Here is a 21907-nt window from a genome sequence, read left to right on the forward strand (position 1 = left end):
ATTCTCAGATTTGCCCTGATTAAGATCCTTGGTTTGTCATCACCATACTCGTATGCATGGATTTAACCAAGTGATTATCACCTATAGTCTGTGTCACTCTACGCTTCCCTCCCTCATTAAGCTGACATGCCATGATGTAGCTGACATACTGTTCTAGCTGTGTTGAATTTCACTTACTCTCTCCACACCTCTCTACGTTGCCAGGTCCGAGCTGCCGGCCTTGGTATAGCTGTCGCCCTGACGTCCACCGAGATGGGTCGCATCATCATCACCGAGAACTGTAAACATATCCCAGGGGGCATCTGGGGTGCAGCCTTCAGCATCCTCCTGGACCAATCAGAGTGCAGCATGGTCAGACAACAGGTGAGATGAAGGACACTTTGTTAACTCTGTTGTTGATGTGACAGCAGGTCACGTTGAGGATGACTGATATTTCCTAGGTTAGTTTGTAATTCTTATGTAGAATTTATGACATTGCAGAATGTATGCCTCTATGATTAAACACACCCTATGCTGAATGTGACATGGTCAACCTAAGCTACTTCACCTACCTGTGGCAGCTATATACTGATTACTGATAGTTTTGATTCTACAGTTGGTTGACCATTCTCAGTTAGATACCAGGCACTGTAATCAGTGTCCTATGTGGAAAAATGTCCTTGTTTGGTTTAGGTGTCCGATGATCGCCTCCATGGTCACTGGTTTGATCCCCATCCATGTCATATTAAAAGAAACTGAAAGGTGAGGTGAGGTGAAATGGTGTTTAACGTCGCGTCCAAGATTATTGCACTCATATAGTGACGTGCATGTACGTGTGTGTGTTTGTGTGGCTACTTGTACTAGTCCGGACTGATGCTGAATTATAGTGCTAGCAGATACCATGCCACAGTTTAACATGAATACCCCACTCAGACACAGTATACTGACTCCTAGCCGACCAGTCCTTGTTTTAGCCCCTTAATGCCAAGCGCCAGACAGGGTAACAACAAGTACCATCTTATAACGTCTTTTGGTATGACGCGGCCGGGGATCGAACCCCGTACCTGCCGCTCTCCGGGCGGACGCTCTACCACTAGGTGGTCCAGAAACCTGAAAGATGTTATTTGTTGTTTTCCTATCTGGTGCTTGGGGTTAAGGAGATAAAACAAGCACTGGTCGGCTCAGTATGCTGTGTCTGAATTGGGTATTCATGTTAAACTGCGGCATGGTATTTCAGTCAGCTAGCACTATAAAACTGACATTAGTCCAGACTAGTACAAGCAGCCAGACATGTGCATGCTAATCGCTATATAGGTTCAATAATCTTGAACACAATGATAAACCCCAGTTTACCTCACCTTAGACATCAGATTGGTACATGATCGCATCAAATGAATATAACTATTGGTTCAGAGCACCCCTCGACAAAGTGATCTGAGTGCTACGACTATCGTAAGCATGTGTTAAAATATCGGAGTTACGATCACCTGAGCCCTAATATCACATTGTGGATCGGGGCCCACGCATTTTTAAAAGGGAGGGTCCAAAATATCAAATCCTCTCTGATAATTTTACTGCCTACAACATACTACCATTGGATTTCAAAAGGGGGGATCTGGACCCGCCTTCCCCTCTCTGGATCCACCTACGCCTGGTGAGTACATCTGTAGATGTGTCTGTACATGTCCTCCTCCAGTGTGAGTGTGTTGCAGGCTGCTCTGCTCCTGGTGAATCTGACATCACAGACAATGCCGAGTGGAGGGGTCGATGGAGTACAGAATACATGGCAGGGGCCAGTCGTCACAGACACAGAGTACGAGGTAGGTGGACAAATGCTCTCCATGAAGCTACTGCTGTCTGTGTAACCATGGTCTGACACTGCTGACCTTGTTTCACCTTGATGAAATCTGTCTATATGGTTGTACTTCCCTTTGTATGTGTATCTGTCCCTAATTTGTCTGATGTTACTTATGGCTGATGTTTCTTCTGTCTGTGATGGTGATTCTGTCAGTCTGATGGTGCTTGTGTCTGTCTGATGGTGCTTTGTCTGGTGATGCTTGCATCTGTCTGATGGTGTTTATGTCCAATGGTGCTTGTGTCTGTCTGATGGTGCTTTTGTCTGATGGTGCTTGTGCCTGTCTCATGATGATTGTGTCTGTCTGATGGTGCCTCCATCTGATGGTCCATGTGTCTGATGGTGCTTGTGTCTGTCTGATGATGCTTGTGCCTGTCTGATGATGATTGTGTCTGTCTAATGGTGCTTGTGCCTGTCTGATGATGATTGTGTCTGTCTAATGGTGCTTTGTCTGGTGGTGCTTACTTCTGTCTGATGGTGATTGTGTCCAATGGTGCTTGTGTCTGTCTGATGGTGCTTTTGTCTGATGGTGCTTGTGCCTCTCTCGTGATGATTGTGTCTGTCTGATGGTCCATGTGTCTGATGGTGCTTGTGTCTAATGGTGCTTCTGTCTGTCTGATGATGCTTCTGTCTGATGATGCTTGTGTCTGATGGTGCTTGTGTCTGTCTGATGGTGCTTTTTTCTGATGGTGCTTTTGTCTGATGGTGCTTTTGTCTGATGGTGATTGTGCCTCTCTCATGATGATTGTGTCTGTCTGATGGTCCATGTGTCTGATGGTGCTTGTGTCTAATGGTGCTTCTGTGTGTCTGATGATGCTTCCGTCTGATGATGCTTCTGCCTTATGGTGCATGTGTCTGTCTGATGGTGCTTTTTTCTGATGGTGCTTTTGTCTGATGGTGCTTTTGTCTGATGGTGCTTGTGTCTGTCTCATGGTGCTTAAGTCTGTCTCATGGTGCTTGTGTCTGTCTGATGGTGCTTGTGTCCGTCTGATGGTGCATGTGTCTGTCTGTGTGATGGTGCTTCTGGCTGATGGTGCTTCTGGCTGTGTGATGATGCTTCTGTCGATCTGATGGTCCTTGTGTCTGTCTGATAATGTTTCTGTCTGTGTGATGATGCTTCTCCCTGCTGATGCTACCATCCTGTATTCCAGGTGTCCCTGGTTGGACTGACAGCGCTGCTGGCGTTGCTGCACCACAGCCAGTTCTACCAGGAGATGATGATGCTTCTGGCCAGCCTGTATTCCAACCCTACAGTGCAGCCAGTCAGTGTAACCATGGAGACACAGCTGCCGTCCACCACTAGTACAGACACGACTCTCAGTACATCAGGTATGGCGTGTTCCTCACTGCCTCTCAATGACTCTAGGGGTGGTCGGGGAGCCTAGTGGTTAAAGCCTTCGCTCTTCACGCCGAAGACCCAGGTTCAATTCCTGGCATGGGTACAATGTTTGAAGCCCATTTCTGGTGTCCCCCGCCGTGATATTGCTGGAATATTACTAAAAGCGGAATAAAACCAAACTCACTCACTCACTCAATCGCTCTAGATATACTAAGTCACCCTATCATCACAACCTTGTCATAGCCCCTTTGTTCAGTTTGTTTACACAAGTTAGTCAAACAAATATTACAGTCCCCATGTTTGACAGCATTTTTGTTCTTGGCAACTTTATCAAATAATCTTATGATTACAAGCAAAACACTGTTCACCCACACAGTGAAAATGTCCAGTACAGTCACAGCTTAAAAAAACAAAAGAATTGGTTCCCAGGCATATGTGAATTTTGAAAATATAGTGTGGGAGGGCGGTGTCTTATTTTTGGGGGGTTGTTCAAATTAGTATGTAACCAAATAAACAGTTGTGTAACCAAATAAACAATTGTGTACAATCAAACGGGGAAAGGGCCTCATTACAGAAATGTATACCTTGATAAGTAAAATACTGGAATACATTGTTTGACTGTCGTTGGACTTTGAATATTTAAGGATTTTTAAAAAATAATTTTTTTTAATGGAAATTAAATCGAAACAGGCAGCAGACTTTATGATGATGAGGGCGGTGCCCGAGAACCAAGACTATTATTTTTTTTAGCTTAACACTGCTCATTCAAATTCAAGGGATTGAGCTAATTTGTGGAACATCGCTTGGAACCTTTACACTCTTCGTTGGTTGATCTGACCCATCTTGTTTGAGTGCCTTATATAGAATTTCCTGCTCTTGATTTCCTGGAAGTTATATCACACGTCAAGTGGTAGAAGTGAAGTTTGTGAAGAAAGCAAACTTTGTCATTGAATTATGTTGAGGTTGTCATTTGCAGATAAGTTTAAAATTTCAATGTGAGGGCTTCTCGCATTTATTTTAAGACTCCTTTTAGGTTTGGGGGTGGCGCTGACATTGAGTTGGTGACACATGAATTTCATGGTATTTTCGGACGGCCGTGTTTATTCCGATTACTTGCTCTATAACAAGGGGTGTAGCATAATACAGACATATTGTAATACTCAGATGATGGCCTGTTTTTGAGATAAAGTCATCATTTATAAGTGAGTGAGATGTTTTACAGTTGTACTTGTGATTAGCAAGAAAACTATGAATGTTTCTTAAGCGTTAAAAAAGATGATGTTATATATAAGAAATGTAGTGTTCCCTCAGTAGCTCATCACCTTTCTAATGTTGCAGGTATATTGGAACTAAATCATCAGTAAATGTAGTATTCTGAAACTTGTAATTGAGAAAAGTATCCTGGTTGTGTTTAATTCTTCAGTGAACAGGTCATGATACCGCAACTTGTGCACATTTCAGCAGGTGCCCGACACTTGAGTGTATCTCGGGACGCCAACACCCCGGGACAGCGAGTTGTCACCCAGAGGAGGGCTGTCCACACCCCTCCCACCTCGGGCAGCTCAGGGACCCCACGGTCAGGATATGGTGAGTGCAGACTGTGGGACAAGTCATTATCCTTAAGTTGGAGCACCTGATGGATGTACAATTTCAGTTCGTAGCTTTTGAGTGTTATTCACAGCACAACAACACAATTGTGAGATCCTGCTGACATGGACAGAGTGTAACTATGTAAAATCTGACTGCTTGTGCATCATTGTTTCTTGAAGATGTGGATTGTTGTTCATGCAGAAAAAACATGGCTAGCCTTGAACACACAATGCCTTTTTAGAAAGTGGTCAAATGTAATAAATGTTATATTTGGGATAACACTTTCTTAGCAAAGTACAGGTTCTGGTACTGTTTTGGGTGGAGCCCCGTCCGGGATTGGAACCCACAATTCCAGAATGAGGTGCCTAATCGCCAGCACACAGAGTCAGCGATCTAACCCACTCAGGTTCCTCTCCGACAAGTATAATGGGAGCCGTGCAAAAGTCACACTTGTCAGAGGGGTACACAAAGTACGTGATCCAGACTACCAGATGTCGGACTTTAATTTCTTGTGGAAGCCTCGGTGGCTGAGTGGGTTAGATCACTGACTACAACACTACAACACTTTACATACGATATCAGAATTTGATAGCTTGACAAAATTCCTGGTTAATGAGACATGTTAATAAGTTGAAGGACATTAATGATATTCACTTTTGAATGTGTTTGTGAAGATGGCGGCGGTGACATAACCTCCTCCACCTCCACCGACACCAGCGACACCCTGGAGTACCACAGCGTCGTCACTCCATGTCTGGTGTCGGCAGTCTGCCGTCTCATCAAGAACCTCGTGCTCCTGGCGCCACAGGATACCTTCATGGCCCTGAAGAAGGATGGCTACATCTCCATCTTGACAAGGTAATCCAAGGGAAGTCTTACTGCTTCTGTATAAGGGTGCAGTGTTAGAAGCTTGACATGGGAATCAGACGGTTTCAGTCTCGTACAGTGTTTGGTCCCATTACAGGCATAGTGGCGATGTTAGAAGCTTTGAGGGGTGAAGTGAATGTTTGGTGTTTGTTTTGACCAACAGGTGAATGTTTGGTGTGTTTTTTTACTAAGAGATGAATGTTTGGTGTTTGTTTTGACTAGGAGGTGAATGTTTGATGTTTGTTTTGACCAGGGAGTTAATGTTTGGTGTTTGTTTTGACCAGTGGGTGAATGTTTGGTGTGTGTTTTTACTAAGAGATGAATGTTTGGTGTCTGTTTTGGCTAGGGAGTAAATGTTTGGTGTTTGTTGTGACTACGGAGTAAATGTTTGGTGTTTGTTTTGACTAGGAGGTGAATGTTTGATGTTTGTTTTGACTAGGGAGTGATTGTTAGGTGTTTGTTTTGACTAGGAGGTGAATGTTTGATGTTTCTTTTGACCAAGGAGTAAATGTTTGGTGTTTGTTTTGACTAGGAGGTGAATGTTTGATGTTTCTTTTGACCAAGGAGTGAATGTTTGGTGTTTGTTTTGACTAGGTGGTGAACGATTGTGTTTGTTTTGACTTGGGTGTGAATTTGTGTTTGAAAGTTTCAAACTTTGTTCAACTGTTCTTTGTCAAGCCACACCAGAACAAGTCAACCTGGTTTCTAAGAGTGACATAAGCCCCTACCCTTTACTTACAGATTATGTCATTTTTTCAGCATGATTGATTCAAGACAAATCCAGGAGTGTTGTCAGGAAATGTCGACTGGCTCGAACCCTGCCCAGGCCGAGCTTGCGTTCCGGGATCTGATACAGCTGTATGACAGCATCGTGACGCTGCTCAGAGCCTGTGCGTTATACGACTCCCCCATCAGGGTGGAGATTCTAGCCAACACCAGTGCCCTCGACTCCATCGTGTCTCTGCTTCTTATTCAGTGTGATGGTAAGTGTCCTCGACTCTGATGTAGGCGTACATATGTTCTAATGTCTAGAGGGCACATATGGCCGAGTCGTCTAAGGCTCCGCAATTTGCTGTGTGGTGTTGCTTCCCTTGTGCATTCCTTAAATCTCTGATCGTGGGTACAAATTTCAGCTGGATCCGACTATGTTTCTATGTTTGTGAGTTTCACCAAAGTGGTAAATGCCTGAGACCTGCATCACTTCACGCTTTCCTCCACATTAAACTGACCGCCATAATATAACTTTAATACTGTTCAAAGCGGTGTTAAAACCAACTCACTCACTCTAATGTCTAGATTTTATGAAGGCTAGTGATGAGGCTACAGTGTGTAATGTAATGAGGTTGATATATCTATGTGGATTATATGTGACACATGATTAATGAAGTGAATCTAGTGCCATGGAGATTCTAGTGCCATTAGGTTGGCAATTAAGTGCAGATGCCCTGGGTGCGAAATATGATAAATACAGTATCCTATGATATTTCATTTTTGTGTCAGCTTTTTATTGCTAAACACAATTTTGTCAACAAAGCTGATTGTTTTCTTGTATATCTCAACTGTATCCCCCATGGGGATTCAGGGTTAGAAAGACCCCTATGCTGGTGGTAAGAGGCAACCAAATGGATGCAGTGGTCAGGCTTGTGACTTGGATGATAGAGTGTCCTCATGCCCTGGCGGCATGCATCATTGCTCACAATATAGATCACTGGTTCACCCTCTAATAAATACAGGCTGCTGTCATAGCCTGTTGCTGAGTGCCGAGTTAAACAACAACAAACACTCTTGTATGAATAATGATTCACTCTTATTTTTCTTCACTGTTTAATTCTAAGGACTGCATACCTATGTATTCTAGTATATTTGGGGTTTAAAGGACTTTAGATTAATTCAATTGATTAAGTTCAAAGGAATGGCTATTTGAGACTGAATGAATTATGTTGAAATTCAATATTCAGCTGACAGTGATATGACATGGTGCTTACACAATATTAATTGTCCCTAAATAGTTCCACTGACATCAATTTTCGCATGTAAATGTCTGTCTTTGCACTACAGCTAGTGGTGACTTGGCTACTGACTGTCGTGGACTGTGGATGTCTGTGTTCAACCTCCTGTCCTCCCTGATACAGCTGCAGTCCTCCACAGCTCTTGATGTCATCATACACGCCCTTTCCAAAGCCTGGACACACCTCTCAGGTAGGTCACTAACCTCACACGCGCCCTTTCCAAAGCCTGGACACACCTCTCAGGTAGGTCACTAACCTCACACACGCCCTTTCCAAAGCCTGGACACACCTCTCAGGTATGTCGCTAACCTCACACACGCGATTTCTAGAGCCTGGACACACCTCTCAGGTAGGTCACTAACCTCACACACACGATATCCAGAGCCTGGACACACCTCTCAGGTAGTTCACTAACCTCACACATGCCCTTTCCAAAGCCTGGACACACCTCTCAGGTAGTTCACTAACCTCACACGCCCTTTCCAAAGCCTGGACACACCGCTCAGGTAGGTCACTAACCTCACACACGCGATTTCCAGAGCCTGGACACACCTCTCAGGTAGGTCACTAACCTCACACACACGATATCCAGAGCCTGGACACACCTCTCAGGTAGTTCACTAACCTCACACATGCCCTTTCCAAAGCCTGGACACACCTCTCAGGTAGTTCACTAACCTCACACGCCCTTTCCAAAGCCTGGACACACCGCTCAGGTAGGTCACTAACCTCACACACGCGATTTCCAGAGCCTGGACACACCTCTCAGGTAGTTCACTAACCTCACACACGCCCTTTCCAAAGCCTGGACACACCTCTCAGGTAGGTCACTAACCTCACACACGCCCTTTCCAAAGCCTGGACACACCTCTCAGGTAGGTCACTAACCTCACACACGCGATTTCCAAAGCCTGGACACACCTCTCAGGTAGGTCACTAACATCATACGCGCCCTTTCCAAAGCCCGGACACACCTCTCAGGTAGGTCACTAACCTCACACACGCCCTTTCCAAAGCCTGGACACACCTCTCAGGTAGGTCACTAATCTCACACACGCGATTTCCAGAGCCTGGACACACCTCTCAGTTAGGTCACTTACCTCACACACGCCCTTTCCAAAGCCTGGACACACCTCTCAGGTAGGTCCTTTCCAAAGCCTGGACACACCTCTCAGGTAGGTCACTAACCTCACACACGCCCTTTCCAAAGCCTGGACACACCTCTCAGGTAGGTCACTAACCTCACACACGCCCTTTCCAAAGCCTGGACACACCTCTCAGGTAGGTCACTAACCTCACACACACGATTTCCAGAGCCTGGACACACCTCTCAGGTAGGTCAATGACCATATACACATCCTCTCCAAAGTCCGGACACATACTGCAGATTTGTCTAAAGAATGCAGTACAGGAAAAATGCTCTGGAACACATCTCTGATGGTTGTCTCTTAAACACATACCTTTGAAATTATGAAATTATTCAAATCTTACTGTTCTTCATCAACAACAATATTATTTACAGACATGTTTGGACGGCTCCTGGAGATGCTTTGTGAGGAGACACAGGCTGTCTCACTGTCCTGCATGGCCTTCCTATCTGGAATATGTTGTGAGGAAGGCAGGATCGCAGCAAAACACCCAGAGAGAGGCTCCAGGTCACATACGCTGTCTGAGCTTCTGGACATGCAGATCGGCCGCCGTGAGTCCACCAAGCCATACCATACAGAGCATGAGTGCTGCAATTCACTGTGTAAAGTTGTCGCTGAGGCTCACCAGGAACATAGGATTATTGCTTTCTAAATGGGGACGGAGTGGGCAAGCGTCAAAAGCGCCATGTTGGCAAGCGCCAGGTGCTGTGATCGTATCCCGCTAGTGACGGAATTGTTATTCAGCAATGTTTACAGGTCTTTACAGCGTTGTCAATACCCCTAGTGTACAGTACATCCACCCTGTGTACTCAAAAGAACCCACTTGTCCGATGGTAGATGACCAGATGGTGGAAACACGAATATGTACATACACCCGAAACACACGTGTGTGGTGTCACCCTGGGCAAGTCACTTAGTTCAAATGTGCCTCTGTTCACCCAGCAGGGAATGGGTACCCGTTATGTTATGTGGATGTAAAAACCTTCTAGGGCCTCTGGGCAGCTTGGGTTGTATACTCCCCAGGGAGTTGAGACTGATAACTGGAATGCAAATGGATCCATTGGTCGGGGAACAAATATAAACACTTTTGAGCAGATACTAGTACCTGGATACCTGCGGTATATTAATGTGTAGTTTCATAACAAAAATAAAACCGCCTTTGAGCAGGTACTAGTACCTGGATAGGGGGCACAGGTGGTCTAGTCGTCTGAGGCACTGCGATTCGCAGTGCAGAGTTGCGTCCCTTGGGCATGCCAGAAACCTATGATTGTTGGTTCGAAAGCCGGTTCACCCCGATTATGTTTCTAGGTTTGTCAGCACCATACCCGTGCTCGGGGGTTTCACCGAAGTGGTAAACGTCTGAGACATGCATCACTTCAGGCTTTCCTCCCACATTATGCTGACACGCCGCGATATAACTTGAATACTGTTAAAAGCGGTGTTAAACCCAACTCACTCACTCACTAGTACCTGGATACCCGTGGTATATAAATGTGTAGTTTAATTTTTAAAAATGGTGTGTAATGATGTAAATGGTTTCAGAGACGACTTGCTTTAGAAGTTCAGCAGAGAAGGTCCCCAGCACTCTATTGCTTGTTGTGAAAGCTGAGTACAACTGATCAGGTGGTTTGTAGGCTCGGTGACTTGGTTGGTTGTCTCATCTCACCTTGACTGTGTAGGACATTGCTCATTATTTCAATCACTTGCTTGCATGCCCCAGACTGGATTATTCACAGGATGCCATGATATACACTCAGCGTCATTATTGAGGGGTTGTGCAGATAATTAAGCGCTAAAACTATACAAAAAATGTCGCATTTTTAACGTTCAGTTGGATCTGGAATGATCCATTGCATACCCACATTTCTGGAATGAACCATTGCATACCCACATTTCTGGAATGAACCATTGCATACCCACATTTCTGGAATGAACCATTGCATACCCACTTTTCTGGAATGAACCATTGCATACCCACTTTTCTGGAATGATCCATTGCATACCCACATTTCTGAAATGAGCCATTGCATACCCACTTTTCTGGAATAAACCATTGCATACCCACATTTCTGGAATGAACCATTGCATACCCACATTGACTGTTCCTTGTCATGTATTGCTCGTGCATTGGCTAAACTGCTCATTGCGGTCAGATGTGTGTTTTGGGTTGCTTTTTCTATCACTTTCAATCTTTCACTTTTCAATGTTTTTAATAGTCGTCCATTTTACCAGTTTCATAATAACATCCAGTCAGTGTGACACAAAAACATGTCAACATACTTCTGATCCTTGTTGGCATATGTTTTTGTTTGACACCCTACATGCCTAGGTGACCCTTCAATAATGACACTGAGCATAGCCGGAATGTTGCTGACAGCTTTATTAATGAATAAAACAAGAAACAAACAAAGGCTCCATGTTTCACCCTTCTGCCTCCAGCATCTGATGATCCCAGCCAGGGCCCCCGAACATCAGGATCCAGCCTGTGCAAAGCGTTGATTAGTACCTATGACCTGGTCACCTTGAAGCACACTGACCGACCACACAGCGCTGACCGGATAGCTGTCATCAACACACTCAAGTCTCTCCTTGTCATCTCACAGTCAGCCAAACAGACAGCATTGGACAGTAAGTGTCAGACAGACAGCACCGGACAGTAAGTGTCAGACAGACAGCACTGGACAGTAAGTGTCAGACAGACAGCACTGGACAGTAAGTGTCAGACAGACAGCACTGGACAGTAAGTTATAAGTAGACAGCACTAGACAGTAAGTTCCAAGCAGACAGCACTAGACAGTAAGTGTCAGACAGACAGCACTGGACAGTAAGTGTTAGACAGATAGCGCTAAACCCCGAGTTCTAAGTAGACAGCAATGGACAGTGAGTTCCAAACAGACAGTGAGCTCCAAACAGACAGCAGTTAGTGTCAGAAAGACAGTACTAGACAGAAGGTAAGAAAACATACGACTGTATGGTCAACAAGTTCTGGTTTATTACATCAATGCCTTACAGAGAAGGAATTGCAAAGTAGTGATATCTTTTGTTGTAGAGGTATATCCATAAAAACTTGGGTCAATTGAGCAAATTGTGTGAACCAATGCTCATGACACTAATTGTCTGGTCCAGACTTGATTATTTACAGACACCCATCATATAGCTCAAATATTGCTGAGTGCGGCGTTAACCAACAAACAAATGAGCTAATGCAAAAAAGATGCGTCATTTGATTGTTGAGCAAAGTGTACCTTGTTTCCAGTGGGCCTGGCGGAGTCGCTCCTGCAGCATGGGAAGCAGCTCCATGCCCAGCTCAGTCTGGAGGCTCTGCAGCTCACCAAGTCGGGGGGGCGGAGGAAGGAAGAGCCCCTCATACAGGAGCTCCTGCTCCTCTTCTCCCTGCTGAGGAACTTCATGGCCAGCTGCAACAAGGTCAAGGTAATCAGTGCTCTGACATGGGGCACCATGCTGTTGTACTTGTAGGTGGAGTGGTTGAAGCTGTGGCCACAGTCTGTCTATGCCAGCAGCTGAGTCTCGTCGGTTGATCCAAAAGTGTAACTCTACTTTTCACGTAAAGATTCTTATTGTTCATAATAACATGGTTTCAATTTCGTTCTATAATAACATGTTTTCGATTGTTAATTTTGAATGAAATCAATTTTGATATGTTACCCCAGAACATATTTTGATACTTTTAAGGTTTTAAGATTTGTAGTCATTTGTGTGTCTTGACTGACAATATAACAAGTGTTATGGAAAAGATTCTTTTTGTTTGATGATTGGCCCAACACTGATGAGTGGTAACGTTGTGTTCCCTGCTGCAGCTTGCGTGCCACCATTCGGGTCTGAGTGGCCTGTTACACCGACTGTGGGCGTGGGCACAAGTGGATGCCGCCCTGATGTCATCCATCCTGGCCCTGCTGCTCACCTTCACAGCTCACTGTCCACCTGGTAGGTCACTCTCTTGTCTTGGGGTTACTGGAGAATCCAGTACAGTGTAAGTCACGCTCTTGTCTTGGGGAAACTGTAGGATCCAGTACAGTGTAGGTCAGTCTCTTGTCTTGGGGATACTGTAGGATCCAGAGCAGTGTAGGTCACTCCCTTATCTTGGAGACACTGGAGGATCCAGTGCAGTGTAGGTCACTCTCTTGTCTTGGGGTTACTGTAGGATCCAGGGCAATGTAGGTCCTCTCTTGTCTTGGGGTTACTGGATAATCCAGTACAGTGTAAGTCACGCTCTTGTCTTGGGGAAACTGTAGCACCCAGGGCAGTGTAGATCTATCTGTTGTCTTGAGGATACTCTAGGATCTAAGCCAGTGTAGGTCACTCTTTTGTCTTGGGGATACTGGAGGATCTAGCCCAGTGTAGGTCACTCCCTTGTCCTGAAGACACTGTTGGATCCAGGGCAGTTTAGGTCACTCTCTTCTCTTGGGGATACTGTTGGATCCAGGGCAGTGTAGATCTATCTGTTGTCTTGAGGATACCCTAGGATCTAAGCCAGTGTAAGTCACTCTCTTGTCCTGGACACAGTGTAGGAACTAGGGCTGTGTAGGTCACTCTCTTGTCTTTTTTGATACTGTAGGACCCAGGGCAGTGTTGCTAACTCTCTTGTCCTGGGGACACTGTAGGACCTAGGGCAGTGTAGGTCACTCTCTTGTCTTTATTGATACTGTAGGACCCAGGGCAGTCTAGGTCATGCTCTTGTCTGGGAGATACTGTTGGATCCATGGCAGTGTAGGTCACTACCTTGTCTTGGGACTGTTGGTAGTCCAGTGAAGAGGTCAATCTCTTGTCCTGGAAACAATGTAGGGATCGGGGGCAGTAAATGTCATGTTGCTGTGGTATTAACAACATTCACTTGGTTTAATTTCTTGCTGACAAAATCTCTTATTCACCAGCTGAAACAGTCATACAAATTGTCACATTTAGGTATGTCCTTTACTCATAGATCAGTATCATCACATATCATTAACTCATAGGTGTGTGTATGCATATTATGTAGATGTGAAACCTTTACAGCTGAAATCTCGTAGGGCAGCCTTGGGTTGATGTTCAGTCACCATGCTGATTCTATTCCCTGTCTTTAAAGTGCAATGTCCTAAATGTGATGTTGCTGTTATTTTTCTTTCAAGAACATCAAACTTGACACCTGGTGTTCTTCATGCTTTCATATGGAAGAACTACAACATTAAGCCAGTGGTATTCATGATGCTTGTTGCAGCTACCTCCTCGTTGGCATACACCAGCTCCTCCGGCGTGCCCAACACCACCGTGGACGGCAAGCCCTGCCTCAGCAGCAGCTCCTTGGTGCACTGCCTGGTGAAGCTGGCTGGACACAGCACCAACAAGGACGCCTCCAAGCTGGTGTTCAGCATCCTCGCCACACTCACCCTCTCCTCCGAGTGCCGTAACATCATGTGGAAGGTAACTGCATGTAAATCTCCATCTGATGCATGTAAAGCAGTAGGTCACGACAGCGGAGAGATTTAATTTAAAAAATTGTCCACAATATTGGTCCCCAGCAGCCCATGGTTTACTCTGAAAGTGGGGGACATTATTCATAATATCAATCATTGGTTTGTCTGGTCCAGAGTCAATTACTTACAGGTTGCTGTCATATATGCTGAGTGCTGCATTAAACAACAAACAAACTGTCAAAGTCCTTTGGTGATTGCAAGGTTGAAAATGTGCATAGTTCCCAAGTGCGACTAACAAGATCGCCTGGTCACGCTCGCTGACTTGTTTGATGAATTTTAACATATCCAAAATGCGTATATCTATGTTTCATGATGGCAATCATTTGATTGTCTGGTCCAGAACCTCGATTATTTACAGACCACCGTCATAAAGCAGGACTATTTCTGAGTGAGACATTACACAACAACAACAACAACAACAAAACCTTAGTACAACAACAAAACCTAAGTACTTTGTACCTATACAATCAGTTTGAAAATATCAAACAACATTGTTTGTTGATGAGACAGTGCACTTGTCTTTTAGAGTAACTTCTTCTCTGAGTTCTCCAAGTTAAATCCTCACAAGGCCAGCAAGAGCAAGTGGAAGTCTCCGCGAGATGTGCAGTGGATGGAGGTCCTCACCAACCTCTCCTTCTCCGTGGAGGGCCACCAGATCATCCTCAACATCTCAGGTAAGTCCTCACACCTGTAGGATGTACACAGCTGATGTTGAAGTAGTTGACGATGATGTTGCCTGTAGTGATGTTGAAAGTGTTGATGATGTTGCCTGTAGAGATCTTGATGTTTCCTGTAGTGGTGATGAAGGTGTTGTTGGCGTTGCTTGTAGTGATTTTGGTGTTGATGTTTTCTATAGTGATGTTGAAGGTGCTGTTGATGTTGCCTGTAGTGATGTTGATGATTTTGCTTATAGTGATGTTGAAGGTTTTGTTGATGTTGTCTGAGGTGATGTTGAAGATATTGTTGATGTTGTTTGTAGTGATGTTGATGATGTTTCCTGTAGTGATGTTGATGATGTTGTCTGTAGTGATGTTGATGATATTGCCTGTAGTGATGTTGAAGTTGTTGTTGGTGTTGCCTGTAGTGATGTTGGTATTGATTATGTTGTCTGTAGTGATGTTGAAGGTGTTATTGATGTTGCCTGTAGTGATGTTGATGATTTTGCTTCTAGTGATGTTGAAGGTTTTGTTGATGTTGATTGTAGTGATTTTGGTGTTGATGATGTCTGTAGTGATGTTGATGATATTGCCTGTAGTGATGTTGAAGTTGTTGATGTTGCCAGTAGTGATGTTGAAGATGTTGCCTGTAGTGATGTTGAAGTTGTTGTTGATGTTGCCTGTAGTGATGTTGAAGATGTTGCTTGTAGTGATGTTGAAGTTGTTGTTGATGTTGCCTGTAGTGATGTCGATGATATTGCCTGTAGTGATGTTGAAGTTGTTGTTGATGTTGCCTGTAGTGATGTTGAAGATGTTCTTGATGTTGCTTGTAGTGAAGTTGGTGTTGATGATGTCCGTAGTGATGTTGATGATGTTGCCTGTAGTGATGTTGAAGATGTTGTTGATGTTGCTTGTAGTGAAGTTGGTGTTGATGATGTCCGTAGAGATGTTGATGATGTTGCCTGTAGTGATGTTGAAGATGTTGTTGATGCTGCTTGTAGTGATGTTGGTGTTGATGATGTCCATAGTGATGTTGATGATGTTTCCTGTAGAGATGTTGAAGGTGTTGTTGATGTTGCCTGTCGTGATGTTGATGATTTTGCTTGTAGTGATGTTAAAGGTTTTTGTTGATGTTGATTGTAGTGATTTTGGTGTTGATGTTGCCTGTAGTGATGTTGATGATTTTGCCTGTAGTGATGTTGATGATTTTGCCTGTAGTGATGTTGAAGGTTTTGTTGATGTTGATTGCAGTGATTTTGGTGTTGATGATGTTCATAATGATGTTGATAGTGTTGTCTGTAGTGACGTTGAAGGTGTTGTTGATGTTGCTTGAAGTGATGTTAAAGATGTTGTCTGTAGTGATGTTGAAGGTGTTGTTGATGTTGCCTGTCGTGATGTTGAAGGTGTTGTTGATGTTGCCTGTAGTGATGTTGAAGGAGTTGATGGTGTTGTCTGTAGTGATGGTGATGGTGTAGTTGATGTTGCCTGTAGTTATGTTAAAGATGTTGATGATGTTGCCTGTAGTGATGTTGAAGGAGTTCATCATGTTGCCTGTAGTGATGTTGAAGGAGTTGATGATGTTGTCTGTAGTGATGTTGTAGGAGTTGATGATGTTGTCTGTAGTGATGGTGATGGTGTAGTTGATGTTGCCTGTAGTTATGTTAAAGGTGTTGATGATGTTGTCTGTAGTGATGTTGAAGGAGTTAATCATGTTGTCTGTAGTGATGTTGAAGGAGTTCATCATGTTGCCTGTAGTGATGTTGAAGGAGTTCATCATGTTGTCTGTAGTGATGTTGAAGGAGTTGATGATGTTGTCTGTAGTGATGGTGATGGTGTAATTGATGTTGCCTGTAGTGATGTTGAAGGAGTTAATCATGTTGTCTGTAGTGATGTTGATGGTGTTTTTATTGTTGCCTGTAGAGATGTTGAAGGTGTTGATGTTGTCTGTAGTGATGTTGATGATATTGCCTGTGGTGTTGATAAAGTTGTTGTTGATGTAGGAGGAGTGCAGCTGCTGCTGGACTACTTGGAGCTGGGGTCGCCCCGATGTCAGGAGAGCTCCCTCCTGATACTCCGCAACCTCTGCTGCCACGCCAGTAACAAGCAGAAGCTTCTTGCTAATGGTTTGTATACAAGAACTACTCACCATCTTGACTAGAAGATGCCGTGTATGGCAGATGTAGATGTGTATGGTAGATGTACAGGTAAACCCTTCAGGCAAACTGATGACATGATGAACTATGTACATCCAGTACAGAAACTCAGTGTTAGACCTTTCTTCATCCTTCTGCTAACTCCAGTCTCAACACAAGCCGAGGACAAACAATGATGAGGCAGTCAAACTTGAGAAATATGCAATATCCTAATATTGAGTGTCTGCTCCCAATTTCAAGGGGGCATAGGTGACCCAGTGGGCTCAGGTGCCTCAATTTACTGTGCAGAGTTGCGGCCCTTAGGCATGCCAGAATACTATGACCGTGGGTTCGGATCCCAGCTTCTTCATGACTATGTGTTTTGAAGGGTTGTGAGCAGCATAACCCTGCTAATGGGTTTCAACTTCTAGTTTACATGCCTTGATATTATGTTTGTTTGTTTGTTTGTTGTTTAAAGCCGCACTCAGCAATATTTAACTTAATCAAGCTTTATGAAGGCGGTTTGTAAATAATAAAGTCTTGATCAGACAATCCAGTGATTGACATCATGAACATCGATCTGCACAATTGGGATATGATGACTTGCATCAACCAAGTCAGCGAGTCTGACAACCCGATCCCATTAGTCGCCTCTTATGACAAGCATATTCGCTTTTTACGGCAAGCATGGGTTGCTGAAGACCTATTCTACCCCATATCTTCACAGGCCATGTCTAAGCAACACATGAACTCCTATAATCAACTATTATAACACAATGTTATAGTTTAATACAAATCATATATCATGTCAGTGTCATCTTGTTTACGTTACTCTGCCTGTGCTTGGATGGGTATATTTGCAACGCTCAACATGATGGTGTGACTTGTGTGATGTTGCAGGGATGCTGCTGCCGGCCATGTTGCAGTGTGTGGAGGAGGGGACGGAGAAGATGCAGGCCATAGCAGCATCAGCACTCTGGGCACTCATATTCAACAATCAAAAGGTAATAGATCCAGTTGATCAGTCTGAATATAGTTCACAGATCAACCTCAGCATGCACTTGTTCCCAGGCATCAGTTAAACAACCATCCATCACACCAATTTGACACGAAACAGGAAATACTCACACCAAGTACCTCGTATTTCTGATGCTGGTCACATTCATATTTATCAGAAAGACTGTTTTGAATGCTATTTCTCACCAGTTAGCGAAAGTTTAGAAGTCGTTGATGTGTGGTAAGACAATATGCTGTCACTCTGATTCTTAACCTCCAAAGGGGTGGTCAGGTGGCCTAGTGGTTAAAGCATTCGCTCGTCACGCCGAAGACCTGGGTTCGAATCCCGACATGGGTACAATGTGTGAAGCCCATTTCTGGTGTCCCCTGCCGTGATATTGCTGGAATATTGCTAAAAGTGGCGTAAAACAATACTCACTCACTCACTTAACCTCCAAAGGTTATAACTGATATGTTCTTGAGTAAACTATATGCCATCATATGTTGGTCATCATAAGTTCCCATGTCTCTTGGCCTTGTTATCAAGCAGGAAACTTTTGCATGAATTTGAAATTTGTCAAACATTAGAAGTTTTTTGGGTACCTAGATGTTTTGGCAGTAGTTATGATAGTTTGCTTTTGAATAATGAAGTGAATTGTTTCCAGTGGGTATTGTAAAACGGTATCGGATGGTCAAAATAGCTGTTGCGTGGATTGTGGTTTTTTGGGCAGATATAAACCGCAAGGAAGACCAAGTCTGCTCTCGTTGTCAATACATCACAGTAACTTCTTTGAGAGGCATTTAGAAGTTGGATTTCTAAGTAGGGACAATATATATGGATGAACAACTTCTTTATTACAATTAGGAGGAACGTTTTGGTGTAGATTCTAACACCATTATCAAGCAAGTGATGTTCAGATAATGGTTGACAAGCATATATATATGCAGGATAGGAGGTAGTGTTTATAAAGTTGAGTAGGTTTAAGATGCAGTTACTGCATATACTCAACTTTATAAACACTGCCTCCTATCCTGTATATATATATGCTTGTCAACCATACTCTGTACATCACTTGCTTGATAACAGTGTTAGAACCTACGCTGAAACATCACTCCTAATTGCAATAAAGAGGTTGTTCATCCATATATCTTATCCTTTCTTAATTCATCACAGGTTTCATTTACATAACCTTCATTAGTCAGCTGTGAGTTCATATCGCTATGTGGAATAATGGTGACAAGATAACTTTAAGTCAGCAAGTGCAACCAGCCGTGTGAGTCACGGAAGTAAAATGATACCTACTGCATGCATGAACATTTTGTGAAACTCACGACTGCCTGACCTTGACCCTGACCCTGACACAGGCTCTGCCCATGCTGCACAGTTTGTCAAGTGAGAAACATTGCTGAGTGTTAGATGTAAATCAAAGCCGTCGTAGCCATCCCTTTCGCCATCGACTTAATGGTTAACAACAGCACTACAACCCCTAGCGGCTTTATGTATTCATGGGGTGGTCGGGGAGCCTAGTGGTCACGCTGAATACCCTGGTTCGATTCCCGACATGGGTACAATGTGTGAAGCCCATTTCTGATGTCCCCCGCCGTGATATTGCTGGAATACCGTATTCGGCATAATAAGCGCCCACGGCAACATTTGCTAATATATTGGCGACTGAACAATCCCAATTAGCACCCCTTCCGGTTGATCAATGTACACAACACTTATTTATTTGTGTTTAATCCGCACTCATGTGTTATATGCACCCTTAATTATGGGCAATTAAATTCAGGAAAAATATATCTGACGTACATAAACACTTCAGGCTGTCAGCATAAACAACAAAATTTGTCTTTCAACTCTGTTTTTTTCACTATAATAATATTTTAATAAGAGCCCCCTATTTCTAATTTTGATATGTATTCATGAGAGATGAGGAAAGTAGGGTATGCAGGTTTGTGAAGTATTGACGATGGTTTGGTCTTAGCTGGGTTAGTGTATTATTGTACCTGATGATTGATACTCATACCATTGATCACTTGTTTATCTACACCAAGTCAGGTATGCCTATGATATAGCATGTTCTATTTACAGGCAAAGGTTCTGATGAAGAATGCCAACATTCTCTGCCAACTCAAGGAATCTCATCAAAACATTGTGAATCTTGCCACCAAGTCGGACTTACAGACGCGCTGCGCTGACGATCTCAAGTCTGTCATCTCAGTAGTGGCGGAGTAGTTCCGGTCCTGAGGCTGGATTCAGTGTGGATCTGATAGCCTCGTCCCTGACACTGAAGGAGATAACCTGACACTACCATTTGGACACAAGCAGATAGTCACATGCTCTCAGATTGTGTGTGTAATGTCACAAGTCGATGAGATGCACTCCAAACTGGTTTCTGAAGAATTCCTGAAACTTGCAGCATGATCCTATGTTTTACTTCTGTGCAGGGAATGGTAGAAATAATGTTTGCTGGAAGGTAGATTGATTTCTGAGGTGCCAAGATAATAGATGCGCTGTTGTCACTAAATTTGAATTATGACTGAGTGGAGAGCATTTAACTGGATATCTCAGCCAACAAGTTTCATTCAATATTTGGAAACAGGGTAATCTAACCATTGTGCATGAAGCAGATTAAATTCTCTGACTGTCTGCTGACAGTGGACAGGATTCACAGCCCGTGAAGTAGCCAGTTGTTAAGGTGTTCCCTTGCATGAAGAGGAACAAGGGTTCAATTCTCAACATACGTTATACAAACCCAAGAATGGCATGCCCCTACCACCACACACACAACATTATTACTTGGGACCATGTAGTAAAACATCACTGATTCATAGACAGTATTAAGCTACATTAAGAAAATATGACCTCCAAGCCTGCACAGAACCCAAGAATGGCATGTCCCAACAACCACACACACAACATTATTACTTGGTACTATGTAGTAAAACATCAGTCATTCATAGACCGTATTAAGCTACATTAAGAAAATTTTACCTCCAAGCCTTTACAGAACCCAAGAATGGCATGTCCCAACAAACACACACACAACATTATAACTTGGTACTATGTAGTAAAACATCACTCATTCATAGACAGTATTAAGCTACATTAAGAAAATTTTACCTCCAAGCCTGTACAGAACAAAAACAGGATGCTCTCCCTTAAACCAACATGAAGGTAGTGCCTTTCACAATGGTAGAAGTGACTCCAGCTGAGCACTGATGTACATACGTGCATTGATGAAATGTGTAAAGTAAGCATGTATTGTATGTATTTCAGGAAACAAAGTCTTCATCAATGTTATTTTGACAATGTTCTGAACAGTAGGAGAAATTGTAATCCAATTTGTACATTATATTTATTTATTTTCATAAAATAGCAACAAAAGACTGTGTGTTTGCGTTTGTATCCTAGCATTTGCATAATGTTGCCAGAAATACAGACCATCCAGGGATTGTGTACGGAACAGAGTTCACTACCAATTTAATCAAAGTACAATTTGTACCTCAACCAAACTGAAAGACTTCCTAAGTAATCGTTACTTCGTACTAGTGAGTACATATAAGTAAAACTTAACAGGACTCTTCATTTTGAGTACTAGAAGGACGTGTAAGTGGAAAGTACTCTGACTTCATTGTCTTGATTTGCTTTGTTCTGGATTTGCCATGGAGGAGGTATCTCAAGGAAGAGGTTCTCAGTCTACAATATGCATGACTGACCAGGAAGAATATATGAGGCTTCACAAATTGAATGATTGTTTCTTTGTCACCAGTTTATCTGTGGAAATGACTCTTTATGAAAACAGGTTGAAGTCTTTAAACGAAAGTTCTTCTCCTTTGTTTGCAAAGTTAACCCTCGGATCAA

At 43.4% G+C, this 21907-nt stretch overlaps 1 protein-coding gene across 1 annotated transcript in view; it reads left to right on the forward strand.

Moving 5' to 3' along the window:
- LOC139453989 (rotatin-like) overlaps positions 1 to 21373 on the forward strand; it is a 65806-nt gene extending 44433 nt beyond the window's left edge. The window contains exons 30-45 of the mRNA XM_071235462.1: positions 205 to 363; positions 1692 to 1799; positions 2986 to 3163; positions 4635 to 4760; positions 5438 to 5621; positions 6390 to 6613; positions 7689 to 7829; positions 9162 to 9338; positions 11227 to 11415; positions 12044 to 12219; positions 12606 to 12732; positions 14003 to 14205; positions 14785 to 14932; positions 16915 to 17037; positions 17947 to 18050; positions 20135 to 21373. Coding sequence (XP_071091563.1) covers positions 205 to 363; positions 1692 to 1799; positions 2986 to 3163; positions 4635 to 4760; positions 5438 to 5621; positions 6390 to 6613; positions 7689 to 7829; positions 9162 to 9338; positions 11227 to 11415; positions 12044 to 12219; positions 12606 to 12732; positions 14003 to 14205; positions 14785 to 14932; positions 16915 to 17037; positions 17947 to 18050; positions 20135 to 20278 — 2511 coding nt within the window. The 3' untranslated portion in view covers positions 20279 to 21373. The remainder of the gene's footprint in view (positions 1 to 204; positions 364 to 1691; positions 1800 to 2985; positions 3164 to 4634; positions 4761 to 5437; positions 5622 to 6389; positions 6614 to 7688; positions 7830 to 9161; positions 9339 to 11226; positions 11416 to 12043; positions 12220 to 12605; positions 12733 to 14002; positions 14206 to 14784; positions 14933 to 16914; positions 17038 to 17946; positions 18051 to 20134) is intronic.
- Positions 21374 to 21907: the final 534 nt, after the last annotated feature.

The sequence above is a fragment of the Haliotis cracherodii genome, unplaced genomic scaffold, assembly GCF_022045235.1.
Source record: "Haliotis cracherodii isolate W230 unplaced genomic scaffold, xgHalCrac1.p SCAF_10, whole genome shotgun sequence".
In the NCBI taxonomy this organism is placed as follows: Eukaryota; Metazoa; Mollusca; class Gastropoda; order Lepetellida; family Haliotidae; genus Haliotis; species Haliotis cracherodii.